Source organism: Ostrinia nubilalis, chromosome 5 (assembly GCF_963855985.1).
Source record: "Ostrinia nubilalis chromosome 5, ilOstNubi1.1, whole genome shotgun sequence".
Taxonomy (NCBI): domain Eukaryota; kingdom Metazoa; phylum Arthropoda; class Insecta; order Lepidoptera; family Crambidae; genus Ostrinia; species Ostrinia nubilalis.
This window is the reverse complement of record NC_087092.1, coordinates 7,529,752-7,555,821: the sequence shown is the minus strand read 5'-3', so window position 1 is coordinate 7,555,821 and position 26,070 is coordinate 7,529,752. Positions and strand designations below refer to the sequence as shown.

The 26,070-nt window shown below is 36.8% G+C and overlaps 2 protein-coding genes across 2 annotated transcripts in view; both read left to right on the top strand.

Annotated features, from left to right (window-relative positions):
* The first annotated feature begins 1,254 nt into the window (after positions 1 to 1,254).
* On the top strand, positions 1,255 to 3,778 carry LOC135072238 (rRNA methyltransferase 3, mitochondrial). Its single transcript, XM_063966181.1, has 5 exons — positions 1,255 to 1,857; positions 1,969 to 2,216; positions 2,397 to 2,552; positions 2,758 to 3,049; positions 3,537 to 3,778. Exons 1-5 carry the CDS (start codon positions 1,463 to 1,465, stop codon positions 3,703 to 3,705), a joined length of 1,260 nt encoding a protein of 419 aa, XP_063822251.1. The 5' UTR covers positions 1,255 to 1,462; the 3' UTR covers positions 3,706 to 3,778.
* A 1,841-nt stretch (positions 3,779 to 5,619) lies between these two features.
* Positions 5,620 to 26,070, top strand: part of LOC135071791 (transmembrane protein 132E) — a 115,987-nt gene continuing 95,536 nt past the window's right edge. Inside the window, 1 exon segment of the mRNA XM_063965621.1 lies at positions 5,620 to 6,037. Coding sequence (XP_063821691.1) covers positions 6,007 to 6,037 — 31 coding nt within the window. The 5' untranslated portion in view covers positions 5,620 to 6,006.

Below are 26,070 nucleotides of genomic sequence, written 5' to 3'. Positions count from 1 at the left end.
CGATCGTTAATATTTAAGACATAAGAAAGATATATCTTTTTGAATTATCCAAATCGGACCATTACTACGAAGATATTAAGTAATAAACATAGTCATACCCAGCTTCTGGCCGAGGGGGAGTCATACCCAGCTTATGCTGTCCTTTCCTGCAGCAGCTGGCCCGCCCATGGGAACGGCGAATAGATAGGTAGGTTTAACTCAGAAAAAGTAAATAACAGGTAGGTATTGCGTGTACATCGAAATTTTAATGATCTTCATAGCAATGTCTTGTAGCCTAGGCAGAGTGTATCTGCCTCAGCTATACCTTATTGTTAGAAGTAAATAAATTAATACTTATACATTTTTATGTTTTACTTGGAAGAAGATATGACTATAACAACACTTATGAACACTTTATTTGAATAAATCGCCAAATATCGTCGCTTGCCTCTCTAACTGACGTAAGTACGTAACTGACATTTTGCAAAATTTTCAGGCGGTTAGACAGATCGATTCGTCTTGCGAAATTGATTAAGATGGTGTAGATAACTCAGTTTCGAAAAAAATGTCAGTTAGAGAGGCAAGCGACGATATACCACCGCGGAGACCCCAATCGGGTCTCCGCGTTCCATTGAATCGTATGAGCGTATGGATTTTTTGCGATATTTTTCACAATTTCTATTTTTTAAAATTACCTATCGATAGTTTACTTTATTCTGATGAATAAATGTCATTACAAGTTTTTCTCTAACACTGATAGTTTGGCTAGAAAAAAATATTTTCTATCCACGCAGTACGCCGGCAGCGTTCAGATGCGATATAGTGACGTCATCGTTCCCGCGCCGGGCGGTCAGTGAACTTTTTTAGTAATTTGGCCCTAACTTCGTCAATTTTTGTCGTAGAACAAAAATTTTTGGACTACATATTAAGGATTTCTTAGCCCTATAAATCTGCATTCACAGCTAAAAATCGAAATGATCCCCACTATGGAGTACATAACTAAAAGTACCATTAAAAATATTTTAAGACTCGTTAACATTGTTTTTCATCATAATAACCAAATAATAGTTGGTCATCTCTGGAATTTCATTTTGACAGTGACAACATTGACATTTTTAAAAGCGACTCCATTTCATAAAGCTATATTTTACCGTTGTCGCTTATGATTGGTTTACAAAATAAACACACCGGTAGCTGGCGAGTGTTGATTGGGTGATACAGAATTTGTGACATTTCTGAGAATGGAGGGGAGTAGAGGGAGCGAGTGTTTTTTTTTGTTGTTTGTGTTGTGAAAAACATGTGGTGGTGTCAGTTGCTTTCATGAAAAGTATTAGTAGTGTTCTTCAAAATTATTTATGTATTTAATCAGTCACCAACTGTAACGAATTGAAACAAATTTTATAAAGGTACCTAACTGTTAAATCTTATTCTACGAACATTGTGTTTCAGCAGACTTTTTGGTTAAAAATATTTGAACATCAACATGTCTAGAGCTCTCAATCTTATTTCACAAATAGTATTACAAAAGCCGCAGCCGAGTTTTGGATCTGTAAGATTATATGCTAGATGGATGAACAGGAATCCGGCTAAGGTTCTGCTGCCGTTTGAGCCCGAAAGTAAACCTAATCTGAAGAAGGAGAAGGTGATAAGTTTGGATCCCTCAAGTTTTAAAAAGTTTGAGGATAAGCCACAAGTGCCTAAACAACCGGAAGAGGCTGCCCCTAAAGTAGCCCAACCTCAAAAGAAGCCCAAAGAAATTAAGTCCAAAAGAGATGAAGTATTGAAGAAGAGACTCTTTTATCTTAGTCAGAAAAAGGTGTTTGATGATAATAATGATATTATTTTCGAAAAGCTGAAAGAAAATGATGGTCGGATTAGGTAAGTGGTGAATTCTTGTGATTAAGTTGTAACTTTTTTAACAGTAACCTACCGACTGAAATATTCTTGAAAAGCAATATAAAAATTGTTATGTCTCTTTTTATTTTATAGTAATCTCCTTGTGAAGTTGAAGTCTAAAAAAGACAGACAACGTACGGGACAGGTGTTGGTTGAAGGCTGGAGGATGATCGTCGATGGCTTGGAAGCAAAATGTAAATTAAATTATGTTATATTCAGCCAAACTGAAGACTTAAACAATTTGAGGCCATTTTTGCCTAAAACAGGAGTAGTATTTTATAAAATACCTTACAAAGAGATCAAATTATGGTCAGACTTGGAGACATCCCCAGGATTATTTGGTGAGTTATTAAGTTTTTGATAAGCATGAATTTGTATTTTTATTTAAAGGGAAGAAGTATTTAATTTCCTCTCTAGAATTTAAGCTCTGCTTCATTTGAGGCATGTGATAGTTGGACTTTTTTAAATATAAATAATAATATGTTCTATTTATGCCCTAAATAACAATCTCATTTTTTCAGGTGTATTTGAAATGCCAAAACCGGAGAATGTAAAACAATTATCAAAACCTTTGCCATTCAGTTTAATATGTGACAATATTAGGGTACCTGGCAATTTGGGAGCCATTCTCAGGGTAGCTGTAGGATCTGGGTGTGGAAAAGTTCTTCTTTCTAAAGGTTTGTAAAATCAGGTCACTGCTTTATGCATTGACTTTATGTTACCATATACATTCTGAATAAAATACTATGTATGACCGTAATATACATAGTAGTTTTGATAAGACTTTTTTGTGCAAAACATTTAACTAGACCTAAATGTTTCATCTAACATAATTTATAAATGTTACTAATTTCTTTAACATAAACTCAATGTGCTTTACAGGTTGTGTAGATCTTTGGGATCCAAAAGTAATCAGAAGCGCAGCTGGTGCTCATTTCCGACTACCGATTCACAGCTCTGTTGAGTGGGAAGAGATGCCAAAATTGCTTGAAGAAGACACATCAATATTCATTGCTGACAGCAATGCCAGGGTTTATGAGGAGACCTCAGATAGCCTTGTAGAGGATGGGGATATTCCAGTTTTACCATACTATGGTGTTCAGTTTCCTTCTTTCAAGCATGTCACCCTGATAATTGGTGGTGAGACTGAGGGGATCAGTGAGAACAGTTATGAGTAAGTTATTTAAAAAAGCTATTATTGTATGCTACAAAATATTTGTGTAGCTGTATTAGGCAATAGCCATTGGTGCCACTGTAGAGTAAGGTCTTGTCACTTGCTAGTTGCTAAGAGTGCCGTCAACCGGTGAACTCTGAACGGTAGTACGACGATCGCATTTGCACTCACTAGGGTCACTATAAAAGTAAGGTCCAGTCCAGCCAATTGCCAGTGGCGCCAACTAGTGAGCACTAAGATAATACAGTAGTCCTCCTTATAACTCAACCTTAAAATACTGATTGTGCCTCCAACAGAAGTTTTATCTTAAACCACAGTTGGCACTGCTGTTCATTATGAGCAGTCATCAGATGTAATAGGAAGAATGTAGCCTTTATTTCTTTGTTAAAAATAGACTTGCTAAAAAGCTCAGAACAAGCATTCTAACTACCCTAAGCTGAAGCACAACACTCAGGTTTATTAATTAAAACATCATCATTTTTTTCAGGCTAGCAGCACAGAAGAATGGTTTAAGGCTTAATATACCACTCCAAAGAGGAGTAGACAGTCTTAACACTGGAATGGCGCTGTCGGTTATTGCGTTCGAAATCAGGAGGCAGCTCATAGAAGCTTGGACCAAGGCCAAAAACGACAGAACAGCCGCCCATGCCACATAAGGAATTAATTGTTGCCCATTGTAAATAGTATCTCATGTAGAATATAGTGCTATTATACTAAGATATAAATGTGTATTATGTCTTTTATTATGTACTTTATATCATACATACATAGTTAGATAAATCTGTAGGTTAGAAGTAGTTTGCATGTATTATTTTACCCGTTTATTTATCAATATTACTTCTAGATGGTACCTTATTAGTTTTATGATTGACATAATATTTGGTAAGTTGTTTCAGTTTAAAATTCATAACACCAAAAATGGCATTTTAACTAAAATAGAGAAACACGGGTCTCAACGCTCTCATGGTCTCTCTCTCTCACCATAAACCATATTATTGAAAAATGTATGATAATTATAATGTTTTTTTCAAGTAGTAAGATATAAGATATATTAAATTAGCGACAGGCTCTTCATTTAATTATGTTATAGTCTCGAAATAACTACACGAATAAGTTATTTTTAGATACTCGCAAAAGACTTATCTGGATTGCCCCCAGAATCGAACCCAAGACAATAGAAGTAGGCGTGCTTTCATTGAAAAGTTCGCCATATCACGCAAGGGTGGTTTAGTTACCCATCAAACTGTAGTCTCCGTTAGATGGCGCTAACCACCTGTACCTATTCATATTTAAAAGTTTACATATCAAATTGAGGTTTTAATAGAGGATTTTAACCCTTAATTGCACTAAATTAAACTTTCACACATTGAAGTAATAAAGTGTACCTATGCATGGTTATCGGGAGATACGCGACAGTCTTAGTTGATAAATAGTAAATACGGCCCTTTTCATCGATCTGTAGTAGAGCGATCCAGAGAGGTTTGCATCTAATAGCGCCCTGAAACATTTATCAGGCAGTCCAGGCATCAGACAGGTCATATATCTCACTGTTTTGCCAGATAAAGTGGTCTCTTGATATTAGAACTTCATTTATGGATCTTATTTCATTTCGACTTTATAGAAAAATCTTAGGAATTTCCGCCTCTCTCCATAACGTCTTATTAGAAAATACGCACAAAAAAAGGTTACGAAATTGACCTCAATAAGATTCTACGCCATAATAATTTAATTTACTTGGCAAGTATATGCTGCCAAGCTACGCTGACGTCACTACAACTGCGTATGTTTGTAGGCCGAGATCCAACTCGGCTGTCCCCTAGACTTGATCAATGGCAAAGTACGACGGCCTATTAGCTAATTTATAGCGCCATAAACAATTGATGGTGTGGCCCTGTGGGTAGATTCACAGTCGCGTTCTTATACATAGTACCTACCTACCGGTCTGATTACTATGCAAAAGGCTTTCGTGAACAAGTTTTCTGCATAGGTACTTTATCGATCGTAAATAAAAAATTGTTTCGAAATAAACTGCATTATGTATTTATAAATAAATAATGTATCGTATTCGTAGACAAATAAAGGAATTAGGTATTGAAATTTATATGGGAAATAAATTTTATAAGTTAGTATCTTACAAACTTTACGCTTATAGAGCGAACTATGGTGCGGGGGGGGGTGAAATCACTTAAATAATTTCAATGATTTCATTATATTGCAGAAAATTGTTGCATGCAAGTAGGTAGGTACTTAAATGTTAAATATCAGATTTTTTTTACTAAATCTAGTAAAGTATAAAAATCTCAAGTGACATTTTAAAAATCTTCAAGAGCTTTCTTAAACGCAAATTGGTGGGCGAGCTTTCATGGTCCATAGACGTGGCCTATCTCAATCTCGCGGAAGGAATTAGGGAATTTTTCAAAGGAGAATTCGTAGTACCTAGTTAAGGATGTGAAATGTAGGAAGGAGGCGTCGTCGGTCAATACTGGAGGTGGTGCGGCGCGGGAGCGGTGCGCAGGCGTGGCCCCTTCCCCGGCGCGCCGGCCCACTCACGCAACTCGCGACTCGGCCGTCGTGCGCTGCGATCGCGCGCGCTGTCTCTCGCCGCTCGGGCCATGTGTGATGTTTTCATCACAAGCCATCTGTCAACCGTCGACTCTCGTCTCCCGACATGAATGAACAACTTATCTAAACGCGAAGATAAGTGCGCCGCGGCTCGTAGCACCCACCAAAGACAGCTTTCGCCGAGTGTCCAGTTTTTCTCGTAAGCTCGTGGCCGTTGACACTGCAGCGTGCGGATCCCGCAGTGCGCGAGTGTGTGGTTAATTGGCGAACTCGAGGGCGTCAGCTGAGTCGCGTAAACATTGGCGTTGCATAGCCGCACTCTCGGGACTGTTGCGATGGCTGGTGCACAGATAACCTCTGCCTAAAACTAGATCGCACCTCGTGAGGAGCTCAACATGCGGCGTCTAATTCTACTATTATTGACAGGTAAGATTTAGTTCTAGATTAGTTTTAATTAAGTAGCATAATTTGCCTATGATTTTATTTGCTTTGCCTGATCATCTCTCCTGAGTTTAAAACTTTACCTTAGTTCCCGCCTGTTTTGTTTCTCTCTAATTTGTTTGTTTATTGATGTTAAAAGTACTGTTATATCAGCTTTGAAATCTGGTTTTTCAAGATTGATAAGAGTTTTACCTCGAAACAAGTTAATCAAGTAGTTCTTCGCATAGATCCAACTTACTCATTCACAAGCTTTCGTAGCGTAGTAGAGCTTTCGGCTCTCGTAGATAAATGAATGAGAATTAACTGTATTAGCAACGATTGCATGATAAGTAAGTAGGTATTTGACTAGTATGAATTAAAATGTTTTAATAACTGATAGGTTAATCAGTATAAATAAAATGATAGGTACATCTTTTGCCTCTAAGGTAGAGTTCTTATGTTTTTATGGTCCATTTACTGGCCATCATTAAGTTTCACATGGTTGTACCTACCTACTACGGATCTTATTTATACCGTGTTAATTACGCACCTGTTACAAATGTAACATCTGCAACCCATTCTGATAAATATCCTCTCCAACGAAATCACAGCACGAACTCGCACGCACGTTCAACCGATCCAAGCACGCACGCGCATTACTCCTGCAAAAATTTACTGCCGTAACATTGTCATGGCTCTCTATTTATCATGGCTCGTGAAAAATAAGTAATAAGACTGCCAAAAGACCCTCGTCCCGCCGCTCGAAGGAACAAATGGGACGGTTGGAGAGAAAAGAGCAATTTTTTGCGCGCACCAATCTCATTTCGTATGAACAATTGCGGTTATTCTTTATTTATGCTTGCGCTCTTTTTCAAATTACGAATTTAGTTAGCGCTTAGTTTGCGGGTAATCTCTTATTTATTGACATGTTTATTAGATGAAAGGCATGGTTTTAGTTTACTATTTCTCTATTACGTAGTTGTGGTCGGTCTCTGAGTACCATTGTTCGAACATCTGCCGGTATCGTCGACGGCGATTGGTTCCGCCGCGTTAGATATTTATGATGCAGCAAATTCATAGCTTCAATTTCGATAAACCTTTGTATCGTAAAACGAAAGGTTTTACGGTAATCAATCAATTAAGCCTCCTTTATTAGTAGGCACTAAACAGCTCTCTCTCGCAATAAGTAATTTATGTGAATGTTCGTTTTTCTATTTTGTAAGACATTGATTGAATAGGTAATTAAATTTGATTGGTAAGTAGGCACTTGGTTATGTTCTTACATATTTTGTTTCAACGCTTCTAATATCTAAGACGTACCTACTAGTCCCTTTCTATAAGCCTTTGTTTAATGAATCGCTGCCTACGGGTTCTCAATTTAGTCTTTGATCTTGGATTTACAAACTTTAACCAATAAGAACTATTTAAATTTTATATTAAAGGTTTAAGCCCTTGTAAAACGTTACTTCGCCCTTGTAAACTTTATAAATGTCCAATTTTATCAGTACAAAACTTAGCAGCTTAAATTAATTTGAATTCTAACTTTAGTGAAATAAGATTGTATTAGGTAAGTACCTACCTATTTAAAATTCGAACACCTTGAAGCTCAAAAAAGGCTGTTATTTCTTTATTTATGGCAGGCTGCGACAGGTGTTCAATGCAGGTAGAACGCGCATCGGTTTGGCCGGCCGCCCGAGAACTATTGTTCAAAAATTCTTCCAAGTTTATTTTGTACACTAAAATACCCGTGCGAAAATTTTCACAAAGAATAGCTCTGTCCGCATGTCAAAGGCAACTCGGTACTCGCGTAGTAACTTGCCGTATACAATCATGAGAAATTCTTATTGTAAACGTCTCTACATAATACATACGACTTTCGTAATATCTTTCTCCGTTTAGTTTCAATAGACTCGTATCCGTGAGTCTTTTTGCGCGATCCACAAGAAATTGCTATTGGAAATTGTTCTTGAGCGATCTGTCGCCAAAACCATACCGAAGGGAATTTGATAAATCGCGAAGTTTCGCCGTGAAAAAATACAAAAGTTCGAAAAAAAGACCTCCCTGCACCCTCATCAATCTACTGTTATTGAATTTGCTAGTCCACATCGAGACTGACAACTTTTAAAGCAAGTCATAAAACTTTTCCGTTTATAATATTTAACTTTGTTCCAAGGTAAACTGTCTGGGCTAATCGAACCGTTTTGTTAAAAGGATATTGTTCGGATACAAAGTTATATTATTAAAGTGCTTTGATCTAACTAAAAGCTCAGATTATCTTCACATTCTTTCTGTATTTGTATACTTACTACTCTACATTATTTGATGGCATATAGGTAATATGCCGTATAATAGTGTGATTATTATATCTCATAAAAAGTGTATTTAGTACGAGTACATCCTTATGTAAGATATTTAAATAGAGCCATCCACGTTGTATTTACTTAACCTACAGAAAAACAGTGATTTTTTTCAGTCCAAATTGGCTTTTAAGTTTCACTGCAATTTAACACCCTACTCCATCGTAGGCATGATGAATATAATGTTTCTGTGAAACCGCAAACAGGAAACAAAAGTAAATCCATATTTTACGTTCGAAAAGTATTGGGTACAGTTTCGCAGCTGATTCCTTCCGCCGCAATATTTTTTGTTTCATTTCATTTCGAGTAGCGGATGTAGACTGCACCTGGGCTTGCTTTAGTTTTTTTATAATGATTAACTTTGGTGCTTGTCTACACATCTAGTAGGCAAAAAAAACTTTTTGGAGCAATATCTTTGTAACGAAGATACAAGAAAAAATCGTTCGTACTTTATTATCTAAATATCCCTGAGAAGATGCCAAAACAAGATGTATTCGTAATAAAAAGAAGCCATAAAACCTGATTGAACGCATCTTTTTATTTTATGCTAACGACACGAGAGTGACGGCCATATTACTGGAATTCTGTGTGAGCCGCGTCTTTTGTAGATTGACAGAAAACGTATGGGCACAGATAAGTATGGGCAAGCAATAAACTGCCATTATTTACGTGTCCCTTCGTCGGTTAGGTAACCGTCATTGAATTTGTTTAGAGAAACTTCACGGGCGGTTTGTTATGTCTATTTCGGGTGCTGACAGCGAGTGCATAATCGGAACGGGTGCAGGAGTCGATAAGTGGCCGGCGCCGACTTTCATCTCGGGTGTGTGTTTCTCACTCGCAGGCTGCGGCCGCGTCACTGCGCCGGCGTCTGCGCTGTCTACGCAAAGCGTAGGGATGCGTACGCGTCAGTTGAATTCGGGTTCTTTTTTTAAATAATGCATAGATTTTTATTGTCACACAAAAGGTACACATGCGACGGACTATGAAGCAAACGTTAAAAGATTGGTATAAATTCGGGAACTCTAGCTTTTATCGGGAAAGAGGCATTAACCAAAAACCAAGTAGATAGAGCACATGAAGCTAAAGATAAAAATGGAGGGCAAAGTTGGAACAAAAACTTGAGTCAAATACCTACTTATATCTATCTCGCTCTCTGTGGCCCTACCTCTCTTTTTAGTGTGAACTGTAGTATTGCTATCTTCTTATTTAAATCTCCTTGTAAATTCTTCGAAATAGCCAATTCACTAACCAAATCAGAAGTTAAACAAATAAATAATTAATATTTGAAACTAAGATTACCTAGTTAAATAAAAAATCACAAAATTGTCGGCCATTTAGGCTTAATGTGTTGGCGAATCAGGGAATTACAATCCCAATTTCTGGGTAATCGGTACCATGTGGCAACATCGGCCCAATCCGGCCCATCATGGCGGTTGTTTACTATTTTGTTTATTAAGCAGTTAATTTCGTTTGAGATTGTTTACAGGAAATAATCATTGTTTTATCACAAGAATTGGTGCAAAATTTTGTAGTGCGTGGTTGCGGTAGTACGTGGTGTCCTGGAAGTGACATAAGATTCCACGCGTAAGTGTTTATTTCGTGATTTCCGACATTGGATCATTGTAAACATTTTTCACATTTTTTACAGTAATTTCTTCCTAAAACGTTTTACCAGTAATTACACTTATCATTTTTAATGATACCTATGTCAAGAAATAAAGATTTTACATTGAGTTTCATTGAATTAGAGCAATTTTATATTTTTTGTTTATTTAGAAAGAGCGAGTCTGCCCACAGAGAACGAGATAGTGATACATAGTTTGTGCTTCAAGTAGGTATTCGGAGTGTGGCCTCCATTTTTATCTGTAGCTTCATGGTAGAGCATTACTTTCTTAGGTATCTGCATGGATTCTTCCATCTTTTCCATTCCATTGTTCTAGAGCAAATCAAACTACAGGTTCGCTGCATCCCAAAATCAGTTCTGATACTTTCTTTTTAATGCAATGCTGCAGTTAGCCTAAAAATGTTAACACCAACCATAGCCTAAAAATGTTAATACGTACTTAAATACTTTAACAGATTACACTAGAAATCGATACTGCTATTTTCGACATAAGTGTTGCTCGCTCATCTCTCTGTATGCGGGCAAGGGTCGCGCCCGGGCTCTCACACTATTTTTATGTTCTCTGATAACGGTTCATTTCTCAGCCTCATTCATATTTTTTGTTGGCAGACACATGGCGTTAATCAATCGATAGTTATCGTTTCTACTAATGTATCTGTCTGCTAAGTGTTGATATTTTAACAGAGTCAATTTATGGTTAGATAGTCGGTATCCTATTTACCCTTTTAATTTTGCCATTGATTTGTGTAGTCATAAATCAAGTAACTACATTCTAGGACTAGGTAATAATGGTGTGCCTATAACTTCTACTGAAGAATCGACAAACATTTTCTAGGATGCTCCTCAATCGTTAAAAACTATTCACGGAAATATGTAGCGCAATCTAGGGATTTAAATAATGTAATAATCATCATAATCTATCTCACAGATCTAACAGTACTTAAGGTGTTTGGTAACACTCAAATACAGAAGAATTATATTGTACTCGTTTAAAGAGATGTTATAAATTACTGCGATCTGCAATAAATTACCTTGGTCTGAAAGTCCTTGGCTTGGTCTCTAGGCTGATAAACGAAAAGTCCCAACTTTACTGTGCAAAAGAAAATGATTTCCCAGTTGGACTACTTCGAAGTTTCCCTGAAAAATAGACTCATCTAAAATAAACTGAAGTGTGAAGAAAGGATCTCTAAACTTTGCTCATTTTGCTCATGATATACGATAACAATGACTTTCAAAAAGGCATTTATGTTAAGTTTTATTGATTTTATTTATTAATCTTAATATTTACTACATGCAGTACAGACATTTTTTGCTAGCTTTATCCAATAATACTATTAATTATACTCTACAATGTAGAGTATACATGAATATAGATTCATCCGAAGGTGAAATCATACATTAAGATAAGCTAGCGGGTAAAGAAATATTGAATTGCATTGTGCAAATAAAATACAGAAGCAATTATAGATTAACTTATCGTATTTACGTAACCCTTCGTTATCTGCGTAAGCAAAGCGTTTTTCAAAAGATGGCTACCTAGTTCAGATATTCTACGGTCACAACACAATATTAGATAAGAGACTTATTTCCCCAGGGTCATAGGAACGGTTCTATCTGCTGGGCATGTACAGTTGTGCCATAGGCTATGCAAAACGGTCGGACGGTTTATGATTGTTTCAGAATCGGCATAAAGAACAAAGAAGTTAAGAGCCTAAAAGCTCATCTTTTGATTTTCAAACGCTGTTGTTGCGGGATCAATACTTAAATTTCATTATTTTCTTGCTTTTCCCCCGTTTCTTGCTTTCCTCCTAGGTATTCAAATATCGCATTTTTTTTTTCTAAAGATACGTTAATGTAGAGCATATTAGATATAAGAACAACTTTAAAGTTATGTAATTTCTAGTGGCATTTAAACTATCAGAAACTCGTTGCGGTATTTTTCGGACAGTTTGCCGTCGAATGTGGCTGAAGTCTTTCGACTGTGGTCGTGGAACATGACTGGTCGAAGCAGAATTTGTAATTAAACCGCAGCTGAATCGACTGGACTGCCGCTGTCACTCCCGCGGGAATTAGACTTACTGTCCGGCAATGGCTGAACTTGTAACTAGACCATACTAAAATCTCTTGAAAAATCTTTCTGAAAAGACTGAATCGCGTAAGCTTTAAGCATTTTTACGGTTTTGTCTAAAAGCAATCGACGCGTTCAATTATTGGAAAGTAACAAATTGAAGAATGTGCTATTCTATACCTATAAACTTATCCGTTATTATAAACAGGCACAACCAAGATAAACCGGTGCACACGAACCGGTAAGATAAACAATGAGAACACAGTACAGTAAGGAACAACAAGGTCTATAATTATCGACCTTGAAGAGCATGAGGGTTCCACAAGTGGCACGTGCGAGGAGCAAAATGATAATGATAGAGTGGCCAGAGGGGACGCATAATCAACTGAATAACTAATTCAAGTCATTCCGCATAATGGGCCTTTCTAGCAACCCCAGCCTTGATTGTCGCGAGGGTCAATTCAAGTATGTTTTTATAAAATACTTTTAAAAGCCGATTGTTTATTATCCATTCATGAATTACTTAAAGTAATGGCTTTAGCGTTTGACTTCTACTAACAGACTGAAAATTACCGTTTTCAAATTGATGAGAGTTAATGGGAATAAAATTAGTATAATTTAGACATACAGATACATAAGCTAGGTAGTTAAAACAAAAGTAAACTAATGTGACACAAAAGCTTGGTACCCGCCTAAAGGTTAATTGGATATAAGGTTTCGACCTTCAACTTCAAGTCAAAGCTCACTTGGTTCCTGAAATGTTAAACCTACACCATAAAATACTCATTATTTATTACTAAGCTACGACTATGGGAAATGCAATACTTGCAATGCTTTTTTGTTAACTGTGGCGGCGTTCAATTCAGTTGTAAGTACTAATTTTATAGCTATTTCACACGCTTAGACCGACTTGTCGTGCGTATAGGAAGGAATGCTTGCATTTTATATTATTCATGTGCTCTACATTTACCATCGATAAATATTTTATGACTTTACGTAACTGAGTGGTAAATGTAACACACCTGTTTAGTTTTACACACAATTACTAAACACTACCTATTGATCAAAACCTAACTTAATAAAAAGTTAGATATTTCCCAGTGGAAAAGCTTCAAAATCGAAAAAAGCAACACCCGCATCGTCTAACAAACCTTTCGAGGGACTCTTAGGGCTGAAATGTATTATTAACTAGACGTGCCCTGTAATTGGGTCAAAGAAATGAAGGAAGGGGCACGACGGTATTGGGTAGCGTTGCGTACAAATCGCTATATTGCGGAGACATTACAAAAACCATATTCAGGGAACATATGGAAATGTAACGAACGATCCACGTCCCATTTGGCTAAAGAAACTTGGCTACGCTTGTGCTCTGAATAGTGCTGTATTAATCAATGTTTTGCGTCGTCATAATTATATGGGAATGTACCCTTATATCTAGACTATGCCGCAGCGTCGTATTTACCGCATAGTCCACTCGGAATACCCGTATCGTACGAGATGACATACTGAACTACAAATATCTTGATAATAAAAGCACTCTGTACAGTATAATAGCTAGCGAGGGATCGTATGGGGTAGTAATAAAATTTGATTAGAGTTGATCATAAATCTTTTTTTTTCATTATCTCGGTTGACGTCGGCTGGGCCCGTCTACGCAGGGAGAACGCCCAAATCCCCCATGTTTTGACATACATACCCGCGGTATTTATGACACACAACTCGCCTGTACAGATCCGACACTAGGATTTATGAAGTCCGCATGTGTTCTTAGTGGATTGAATTGCTTTTGAGCAACGGGATTCTATGTTTTGCGCCGTGAAATTCATCGCTCACTTTTGGTAATCCTTCTCCGAAAATCGGATAATCTTTTTGACAGTTGCAGATTAGTCGTTCAATATTTTTGCCTTTGAAGAGGTTTACAAACTTAGTTTTATATTTGCAAATATATTTTTACTGAGATCTTACTCGTAAATAAAGTAACATCTGCACTTAAGTAGTGCTATCTTCTCAAAAGAGAATAATATACAGGGTGTTAGGTAAATGGGTATATGAGCCGACACTAGCCCATGTTAACATGGGCATATAAATGGTATGGTGAAGTCAGAAAATTGATATCTTCATTTTTATTATTTAAATTTTCATACAAATCGGATTTTATAAAAATTATTTTGTATGACAATTTAAAAAAATAAAATGATGATATCAAATTTCTGACTACGCCATACCATTTATATGCCTATGTTAACATGGGCTAGTGTCGGCTCATATACCCATTTACCTAACACCCTGTAGAGATAAGCAGCTATTAACATTTATTCAGTTTGTCAATTTTAGAATTGATTACTGACTTGCGTTCAAGTCTTGTTAACTCAAAAGGCTAACAGAATTGCCATAATAGCCTAATTTGGCATCTACTCGTATGATTTCGATATTCATACAGAGAGCTCACGTTACATAAGTTTTCATTGTTGTTAGACAAACTAAACAGCATTCGTCCGCTCATTCGCAGCCGACGGTTAATTAGCTGGCATTCATCGCGTTGTTCAATTCAGATCAATTATTTCTGCTGAACACAACGTGCCTATTAATCAATCACTCATTTGTCTAGCCAAATTAATGGGAACTTATTTTTAAGGATCCAATTAACGGGGCAATTTAATCTGGAAATAATGGTACATTGTTGGTTTTCTGTTAGGTACCTTAAACCTTGTCCTTGTTGGTAGGTATACATACGTATTGCCTCTACATTGGGTTCTTCACAAAATATTAAGAAACAAATTACATATTTACTGATACACAAAAGCTCGAGTAGATAAGACGTTATGGTTAAAAAGGATGATTAATATTTGAGTACAATTATTGATGACAATTCAAAAACAAACAAATTACACGCTCGAAATGTTTTTGTAAGTATAAAAAAAGGGTTTGTAGCGCCAGTTTCCTCATGCGAACTAATCTTCAAATATCAAATCCTGACCCGCGTTACAACTTCAACGAATCGGGCGAAGCTCACTTTGGCTGTCACGTGGGACTCATGAGTCATCATCGGGAGATCCATTAGGCCTCGACTAGGGCTTGCAATATCGGATAGTTTTCAACTCCGGAACTGATTTCCGATATTGGGCACTCAACTCCGGAATTCCGGTTCTAGTTCCGGAATTGGATAAAAAAAGAAAGCGCCTCCCGACAAACACGTACACGTATGTGGCCTTCACTTCAGAACCTTTCCCCATCGGCCGTCTGTTCTACGTACTATGTGCCCTGCCCATTGCTACTTTAGCTTGCTAATCCGATCGCTATATGTCAGGCGACTTTAATTCGTTTACGAATCTCCTCATTCCTGGTTCGGTCTCGAAAAGAAACACCGAGCATAGCACTCTCCATACCATGGTGTGCAACTTTGAGCTTATTATAAGGCCTATAGTAAGAGGCCACGTTTCCGAACCGTATGTCATCACTACTGGCAACACACACTGATTGTAGACTTTCGTCTTTATGCACTGAGGTGTTTTGGTCAAAAAGATGTTATGTAGTTTCCCGAACGCTGCCCAGCCGAGTTGAATTCGACGTATTAATACATTTCCCTGCCTCACAGCTCCCTGCAGAGGAATCGCCTTCGTGCTCAGCCAGGCTCAAAGACCTTCTCATAGTCTAAGAACGCCAGGCATATAGGCAAGTTAGACTCTTCGGTCTTCTGTATAACCTGCCGTAGCGTATAGATGCGGTATATGGTAGTGTAAACTTTTCGATAACCGGCTTCCTCGAGAAGCTATGTCATCTAACCTACGCGCGAGACTATTCGTGATGGCTCTCAAAAACAGCTTGTAGACATGACTCAGAGTCAGAACCCAGATGGGTCTGTAACTCCATGACTTTTACCCCTTTCTTGAAGAAAAACACCACCAAGCCTTTGTTCCGTGCCTCTGGCATTATTCCCTGGAGTAAGACGGAGATACAGTCTCTGAAGGACTTTCAGTATCGGCTTATCACCCGCCGCGTTCAGAAGCTCCGAGGTTATTCCGTCATCACCCGGTGCCTTGTTGTTCTTTAGCTGTTTGAGAACCATCCTAATCTCGTAAGGGCTGATGTCCGGGATATCTTCGGTATAGTGTCGAGTTAGCTTAGCTCTTGAAACTGTGCTGTGGCTGAGCTATTAACAGGTTTGGTGACAGAGGTATAATATAGCTGTCCATAAAAACTTTTCGATCTCACCCAGAACCCTCAGGTTTTGTTGAATTTTCACTATCATTCGCTGTCTTCAGCTGGCTTCGCCCATTAGAGTTGTCTCTAGCGAACATTTTGGAGCTTTTGTTCCGCTCTATTGTCTCTTTAATTATTAGTAATAAAGTTGCGAATACATATCTCAAGGACTTCCTTATCTAAGGACCTATTTAGATACTTTAACGTTTTGAAAACTTAAAATAATTTATGAAAAATTTCAATATCGGAATACGATATTGGCTTCAGTTCCGGAGTTGAAATATCGGAAAAAATCTATCCGAAATTCCGGAGTTACGAAATTCCGGAATTCCGGTATTCAAGCCCTAGCCTCGACCCGTCAACTCACGCTCGCTTTCTGAGGGCAACTTGGATAAAAAATATTCAATGCTATAACGCGAAACGTTTTTTGCTAAAAGCTCCTAAAAGATCTAATAACTTGCACCTGTCTGGCGCGTAATAGGTTTGCCTTGTGAATAAAATGAAACATAAAAATATACTGTATTTATTTGCGTCTATTTCTTGAGTGTATTACCTCTACCTTGAAGTTTAATACCTCATTGTGGTGCAAGTAGAGGCAGGCTTAGCAAATATAGCGCTTAAAGGCTCATAAACCTCATTAGAGACCGCTTATCACAGTACAATATCGGCTTTCCCGCATAGCTAACATCCTGCTTAAAGTGAAATTAATGATTCTTTGACACGCCGATTATTTATTGTCGTACAAGCGGACTGTTTGAACGCTGATAAGCAGGGACTTGATTACAGTTCCATGTCTTAGTTCCGGATAGCGTTGTTCGGTTACCACTTGCTGCGACTCGAGTAGGCTAAATATGAACCTTAATTATTATTTATTTCATTAAATTGAAACGATCATTACCTACATTTATTTATAACATTATTGTTTCTAACTCAACTAGAAAAATGTTAACACTTAGGCTGGGTTGCACCATCTTACTTTAACTTTGACAAAGGTCAAAAATCTGTCAAACTCCATACAAAAAGCACCAGTTATCGTCATAGTTACCGTCAAAGTTAGGTGGTGCAACTCAGCTTTAGAGCCTGGAGCTAAGTCGAAACTAAGAATAGGGCCTTAATTTGTGTAAAGAAGCTCTGAAAAGCTTTTTTTCAAACGCTTTTTAAGGCTCTTTATATTTTAAGCCACGTAAAATCTTCAGCTTTAAAACGTGATCAGATTACGATGTCTGTGTTCAAACTTGTGATGATAATTTTACTACTGATCTTAGTTTCACAGGCTTCATTCTATTCATCTATACTTGATTGTATACTGATTCTCTAGTGTCGTTTCAAATACGGCTCTTAGTACAGTCATGTAAATTCATGACCGTCGCACCATGTCACTAGTTCCGAAGTACGGTCACCACCGGATGCGCCGAAACATGGAAAGCATTTTAAAGCGAGTGTTCTAATAATACACAGCCCATTGTTCCATTTCGAGCTTGCCTTATCGATCGCACTCCCGATATCAAAACGTGATTTGTTGAATCCAAATTCCTTTACACGAAACACGTTTGTTTTATGATCGGATTACAATACTGTGCCGTTCGAGAATCATATATCACGATCATCTCACATAGAACATATATCAAATCTGCTTGGGTGTTTATTCATACTTTTAAAGCCACGTTCATGCGTGGAGCTTAAACGTGGACGTGAAGCTGCTTTACACTTCAGTCACGTTCAGAAGCTACAAAAAAGCACAGAAATTAGGTAAATCTCGATTGATTTCAGACGTCTATAATATCGTACCTAATGGTTGCCAGTGTGATATCTTTTCTCTATGTGAAAAAATCTACGTGACGCCCTGCTTTTTAAGCTTTTAAGAGCATTAACATGAAAGCTCTTTTTATACAAACGAGTAAAATCATTGCTTTTTCAGAAACTTAATAATTTAATGTGATCAAAGATGTAGGTAATTTTTTCAGTTATCACTAAGCTTTTAGCAAATTCAACGCTGAATTACAGTAATACTCGTAGATACTTCACTTGAGTTAAGCATACATACTAACATATTATTATATCTAGTAGACTATCAATCAAGGGCACGCTTCTGCCTAAAGGATTATGATTAATCTTCGGAATGAAATCTGTAATCGCTCGGCCAGGCACTCTGAGTAGATTTAGGCCGCAACCAGGGTCATAGATCCACTCGTGAATTACCTCAATGACCTAAATCAGCCCCATTCAAGCCTAATCTGATGTCAGCGACCATGTAATACTCCTAAGAACTTCTTTGATGTTCATCCACATGTGAAGAACCACAGTACAGTAGTAAATATACTAAATATAGTATTTACTCCTCGAATATGGTTTAATGTTTTTACACTCGCCACCATGGGCCGGGTTAGGTACTTCAGAGTACACGGTTGCGGTAACTGACGAAGCCACACAATGTGCTTGGTAGGTAACCGAGAAGCTATCTGATACTTTTGCAAAGGTCAAACGTAATTCGAAACTGCGGTTCGCGATTACATAGTAGCTTGGAGTTCCTGAAATGTTGTTTGATAGAAAACTACTTTCTAGCAATAGGACCGCCCAAATCGTACCATTTCTTCCTTTGTAAGTAAACTAGCAATTTTTAGCCAAACAGTATAATTGTAATCGTCTCTATGAGAAAATTGATGAACTTAATTCTCGAATGTAGAGTCAATTTGTGATTACATCATTCTTCATCATTGCCTTACAGAATCCTTCAAATTCTGTTATCTATTGCTTTGTCTTATGATGTTTCACGTCTAAGCAAAAAATGGAATGTAGAGTCATTTATAGACAGTCCAAGGGAAAAACTTCGTAGAAATTAACAAGAAAGTGAACCTACAATGAAATTTTATTGCAAAATCATCGAGAAAGTCAGATATTAATCGGAATTGCCTTTTTAATTTGCGCCGATAACTGGATATTATCATCAATACTCAAAGTAATAGTCTTTAAGCCGTAAATTGGATGTGTAATTGAATATGAGAATCCAAGTTGGATTCTCACCGCCTGGAGCGGTTATATTATCAGAAGATGTTGATGTCGATACGGGAAATATCCGACGACCAAAACGTGGCATGAGATAACTAGGTAGGTGGTTCTATTCTTAGGATTGCCAATTAGTTGGATTGTAAGTGTAATTAATAATATTAGGAAACGAAATATACAGCAGATATTATGTTATTATTAGCAATTTAGTCAGTAATAATATTAGGAGACGAAATATACAGCAGATATTATGTTATTATTAGCAATTTAGTCGTTAGCGACCAAAGATTACCTAAAACTTTTTCGGATATTTTGCGAGCTGTATTAGGTATGTCAATACTAGCCTTTATTCACAAGTGAGTAATTAGCATATTGGTAGAGTGGTTCATTTATATGATGGATGGTATTAGATACTCGTAAAATCTGTTAAAATTGACTAAAATAAATAAATATTTCTTGCTACGTGTGTAAAGTGTCTCACCTTTTCTTGAGTAGGAAAACGGAACCCGCCCTTCTAGCTCCAGGAATCCTTGGGACAAACAATAGGAGTGGATGTATTTCGATCCGTGCAGGGTGTGTAGAGCCACTTAGCTGATATACTTATTCGGAAAAATCGATATACCTTCGTAAAGTAGAAAACGGTGTACCTAAGTACGAGTTAGTATTATATTATCTGTGGTACGAGTAAATGTACACGAAAGTATTGAATTTGGGACTTGAGAGATCTAAAGAAAACTTAGAAAACGTTAGACGTTTGTTTGTCTGGAAAATTAAACGCTAGAATTTCGTGCCGATAAAATTATGTCTATGTTGCCATTGCCATGACATATCAGATATTTTTTTTACTTGGCAGCCCCATTCTTGCCCCACATTGTCGCGCCGGGGAGACGGAGGCGGCGCCACTACGCGGGGGGATTACGAACTAGTTGCCCCTCGTGGAGGACAAACGTTATATGGAGTGTTTATTTTATACCTATTACGATTTGTTGCACTGATCTGGATACGCTATTGATTCTCCCTCGCATTCTCTTTCATAACAGCCTCGTGATGTAAACGACATTGTTTACGGTCACATAAATGACAATGGTTTTGTCGGCGCTATTGATGGTGAATCTTTAGATTTACTACGCAGTTACACTACAAAGTTTTGTTTCATGTCGTTATTCTACCTAGTAGTAAGTATTTAATATTTACCATCGAATACTACTAAGAAAGTTTTACCACACTCGAACTTATTAATACAATTAGGTAAATACTCCGACAGTTTCAAAATAAAGTTACCCAGAAATATGGAACACAAAAATGTCTTTAAAACTCCAAGTTTCTACCACGAATTCGGGGATTTGGGGCAATGAAATGTTCAAAAATGTTGAATGTATTTTTATGAGTTTTAATCCCCGGGTATCAGCGCCCTTAGCCGGGCTGTGGATTAAGCGGCGTTACTGTCGTAATGCCTCGGTTCGTGTGTGGGCATCTGCGTCCTCGGCGCGAGGGAGGCCTCCCCCAAACTTATTTATTTAGATATTGAACCCCAAAGTAGCTGCAAACTTTAATTTACCCCCTCGCATTCCATATATCATGGACTGTTACGACATTGCCAACGCATCGATTAGTTAGCCGATGAATTTTTGATATCGACTGACCTTCTACGGCGTAGTTCTCTTGAAAATAATGTCACGTGCCGTCGAAATGCATTTAATTTTTAATTTACGGTGAAAACAGGTAAAGTTTGCGGCTTTTCCCATAGGATGTTGTCTTTGTGTTCGTGTCCCTTTCTCGGCTATCTGAAGGATAAACCAAACGCGGACAGAACGTTAGCTTTCATTTTGATAACGTGACTTTATCAGTACGGTTTTGGAGAACAAAGAGAAAATTTAAAAACGACTGAAAATTTTCAGCCACGGCGACGAGAGACCAATTCACTTTGCTCTCGTTTTTAGATTACAATTTTAACACATTTTAGAATGTCAGGAATTTTCTCAGACTAACATACTCCCTTGGCATTCCAAGCTTTTCAAAATGGGAAAATGGAATTGTTTGGAAGTGGTAGAATCTTTTAGTTTTCAAGGAGATAAATAATTTTAGTGTTGTCGATGACGCTATACTTCTTACTATCGGGCACGACAAACGTAAATCGAGCATGAATGTAGTACAACAGCGATAACCTTACCTAATTGACGACACTAAACTTTGTATTCATTCATAAACGTCTAGTGAACACATTTCGCGTTGTATTTATTACCTAACTCATGAATGACGGTAACTGTTCATAAATTTAAAGCATACACAAATGAAGCTGTTAAGAGTGCTTTGTAGTAGCTGGTTAATTACCTAACTTTATCACGGCTCCGATAACAGGAGCTGACCTATATGAAAGATGATTTGTTGCACCTACACTATTTTGTTTCCGCATATTAAACATGTTACAGAGAAACCGTATGCGACCCAAATTTCGTTGGGGAATTAGTCGGGTTTGTGTATGTGTAAAATCCAAGAAGTTTAAAAAAATCTTTGTTAACCAGATAGAATTTTACATAGATTTGGGGCAATATTTCTTTCAATTTAATCCTGTATTACAAAAAAGTGAATCATTCATAAAGTTAATTAACTAAACGAAAAATTAATTATACCTAGGTAGGTACAATTCTCGATAAATAAACGTTTGAAATAGCCCAGAGACCGAATAACCCACTTTTGAAAGCGACAAAGTAAACAAGGCTAATAAAAGCTAAATAGCTCTTATATTAAGTAGATAATCAGATTATATCCGCATTCTACCGCAACGGCAAACAATAAATAACATTGTTATTATAAATCGGAAACTAATTGTGTTAATCCGCTGTGGTTTCAAACACCCAAATAAATTAAACCGTAGGTATTACAGCTTTGTGAACACCAAAGGAATTTAAACTTTGGTTATAAATATCCTGGCGCCAACTGTTCCAGAGTATTACACATTTATCTGTGACTAATGACAAATGAAAGGGCTGACATAATATTATGGTTTAATTACACATCATGATAATGGAGACGTAGGTACTAGGTACGTACGCGTAAGCTTTTTTTTCAATGCCTATGATTTCTATTATGAACTAAGTATACATAACTATTTGTATTTTCTAGGTTTCGCGTATTGTTTTACATTAGGGGAACCTGTTGTACTTAGGCCAGTTTTTCGAATTTTGATTTTTTGAAAAATAATGGTGATACTTTAACTTGTCTAGTGCAGTTATATTTAAAGATCATTTAATTAACTACATAATTCATTCATAAAATTGTGTATAATTTTAAAAATTTGGGCATACTAGCTGCTAGAAAAAAAAGGGAAAACTGTCCTAGGTACAACAAACCAGGTGTACCTTGGACCGTGTACGTTGTACCTATTTAAATTTAAATAAATGCTTATATTCGCTACAATTTGTTAATTTTCTGTTAAATTATTATTTGAAATACCAATTATTACAGTTATTAGCAACAATATCTAAGTAAAAGTATTTTTTAAAAAAGATCCTCATCCATATTTTTTGTACTAATTATTTTTCACAATTTTTTGGCAACAAATCACTTAAGTTTAAGCCGGCTCTCCAGTCCATGTTTAGCCTTACACAATCAACAAAAATATGACAATATTCAACATTTTTTCTAGATAATTTTGTTGAATGTTGATATGTTATGTCGTGTAAGACAAAATACGCGCAGGAGTGGCTTTAACTTGCAATCTAGTTTTTTTTTATTTCTTATCATTTAACATAAATTCTAGCAAAATATCCATTAAAACCGCTTTATCAACAAAAATAATCTGAAAAAAGTCATTATGAAGATACATTAAACGTAAATTTAAAAAACATTAGAAATTAAAAAAACATATAATATCAAAAACAGACTTTAAATTGCTATTTTGAGGTCTTCGGGGCATTGTATCTATAACAGTATGATATGTTTTTTTATTGCAATAAAATTCTCATTAAAACGTAATGAAAATCAGTGACCAAGGTACATCGCTAGTTGGGTGGTCAAGGTACAACATTGCGACTTCTTCACTTAATAAGCATAATAAACCCACTTCCATTTGAGCTTAGGATCTGAAACTCATATCGTCCAGTAGCTAGATATATAAAGATTATGTTCTAACTATAACCGTTTTGTCAAACATGCAACATTTTTCATAAATTGACATGAAGTAAACCTCCAAAAACTCACTGCGTCAGTGTAAAATATTAAATTACCATTTTTTCTTGTACTTGCACGGCGTCGGCGAATCTTAGCTAACTTCACGTTAATGTTGACAAATAACGTATGTAATACCCTAGACAACTTTTCATAAAACCGCATTATTTAAAAAATATATACAATTGTTTTAGGTACAACTCTGTCCAAGGTTCAACAGGTTCCCCTATACAAAAGATTTAGAGTAGGAAAAAAATAATTAAATAATAAAGAAATCTTTACATTTACAGAAAGTTTGAGCTGAGTTCAGTGACAGAAATAAATAAAAAAAAAAATTTTTGTACGAAATTAGGCACTTATTAAAAAAAACGTAGGCCACTGAAAATGGAATTCGTGAGTATTTTCATACGATACTAATTAAAAGTTTTAACTTCCCTACTTTTTCACCGAAATGAATCTCTTGATACAATCAGCAACTCAAACGATGCAACTCGACGCAACTTGAAAGTTACCACACGCCCCAGTCGGGCAATTCCGCGTCAAACTTCCACCTCACTCTAACTCGCTGGGTTTCTTTTGCCTTATGTTCGTAGCTACTTGTATGTCAATTCTGGAGTTGAGGAACGTACTTTCATAAACTTAACTGACGCTGATTTGAGTCCTATGTGTTACACAAGCACGATATAAGCTTTCTAATCTTTCCACAAGTTCAAATTCTTTATTAGTAAAAGGGAGGCTCTTTTCAGGGTACTTTTACACGTCTATTAACTAGCTTGTTCTGTCAGTGATTTTGGGACAACATTATCGGTTTTTGCCGAGAAGAAGTGTCGGAAGAACATTCAAACCATTTTTTTAACATTGAGCATAACAAAAGTAATGTGGAAAGTATGAAAAAATGACTTAAAGCTCGTATGTGCACAATATACTTGTGTAACGTTGGGTAGAAGAAATAACAATTGCACGTCATCGTAAAGCCCCATGGGGGCTCATCATCGTCATATACGTATCACGAATGTGTTATTTCAGACCTCCGCCGTTATTTTCATAAGCGAAACGGTCAATGTTCATTTACCCCGGCTCATTTCGCAGGGTACAGTCTTGACGATTGTAAATGAGATAATTTGCAAGAGGAATTTTTGGCAATTGCCTGCCAGATGGGGTCAATTAAAGAGTCCGTTGCGTGACTGCTTGACAATTAAAACAACTAAAATTTTTGGAGCAACGACCTTTTCAGGCTTTTGTGTAAAATGTAAATGAACCAAAGGTTACTAGTATTATAGCCTGACCAGGAACATAAAAACCCTCGCCATGTTGCGGAAAACTAATGGTACTAATTTCTTTTAAAGGCAACAGTATAGATGACCCACGCTGAACTGTCCCACCAAACTCAATGACAGGGGGGCGCTACCATCGTTCAACTATATGGTTTCCAACATGGCAAAAATCTGAACCAGCGATCCGGTATTGACGGTGGCGCCCCACTGTCAATGTCATCGACAGGACAGTCCAGTATTTTGGAACTATAACTGAAAACTTCATTGACATGTCACCTTGCATGTCAGTCTATTGCTGTCAAAGTGTAAACAAACTTTATTTTAAATGTGCGCAATTAATTTTGTGAATTAAATTGCTAAAATCTTTTTATAGTCGTGAAAGAAAAGTGGTTCACAATGTGTAAAAGTATTTGTCGAAGAGAAATACTAAGGGTTCGGACAATATTTTCATTGAATAATGTTTCCGACAACGGTTGTCAAATTGACTGACATATGTATCGTATAGTACAGTCCACTATGAAAATTTGCTGTGGTTTGTTTCAACTACCTATTTTAATTTTTTTTGTCACTTTCTAAGTGTTGAATTTTATGGAATTGGGAAAGAAGTACCGAGTTTGAAGCGTTCATGAGTAGACATTGCAGTTGAATATTCAAGTTCTGAATTTGATTATTGATGAATAATAAAATAAATCCTACTAGCTCGATTGATGGTTTCATTTAATTTATTTAAACCAGGTTACCTATAAAAATATTTTTTCGTTAATTTATGAAAATATCAAATTAGCCCGTAATCCTAAATCCTGATACATAAAGGTTAGCCTATTAATTTAACACAGGTACGACTGTACTCAGTGTTGCACTATCAAATGCAATTGACGCGCCTCTATGCCAGGGTTTTTATGTTCCTGGTCAGGCTTATACCTACTATGACTAAGCACAAAACGAAAGTAAAGATGAAACGATACATTTCAATCTGCCATTTTGCTTTTGTAGCTGAATTTCGGTTAAAACTTTTCAAACGGAAAGCTCTCTTAATTTTAGTAGACTCGGACCCTCTCATGTCTAAACGATAAAACTGCATTCGGTGCTCACCGCTGATTTTGCGGACTTTTATTGCCGCTGCAATGTTGCAATGCAATTTTAGCTCCATTAATCTTGAACTGTTTTAGTTTTCCGTTTTTAGGAGCATTTATCTACCGCAGTTCCAACTGTCCAGATCAGTTCATATATGCCAGAAAGCTTATTAAAAAGTGGTCAGGTTAATGTAGTTTCTGTAGTTTCCTTATTAACCGACTCAAAAAAGGAGGAGGTTATTTTGACGTCGTTATTAAGTTTAAATAATCTTC

Coding starts and splice junctions, on each gene's coding strand:
- LOC135072238 (XM_063966181.1), top strand. CDS start 1,463: ATGTCTAGAGCTCTCAATCTTATTTCACAAATAGTATTACAAAAGCCG. Junction 1,858..1,968: donor GAAAATGATGGTCGGATTAG/GTAAGTGGTGAA, acceptor TTTATTTTATAG/TAATCTCCTTGTGAAGTTGA. Junction 3,050..3,536: donor ATCAGTGAGAACAGTTATGA/GTAAGTTATTTA, acceptor CATTTTTTTCAG/GCTAGCAGCACAGAAGAATG.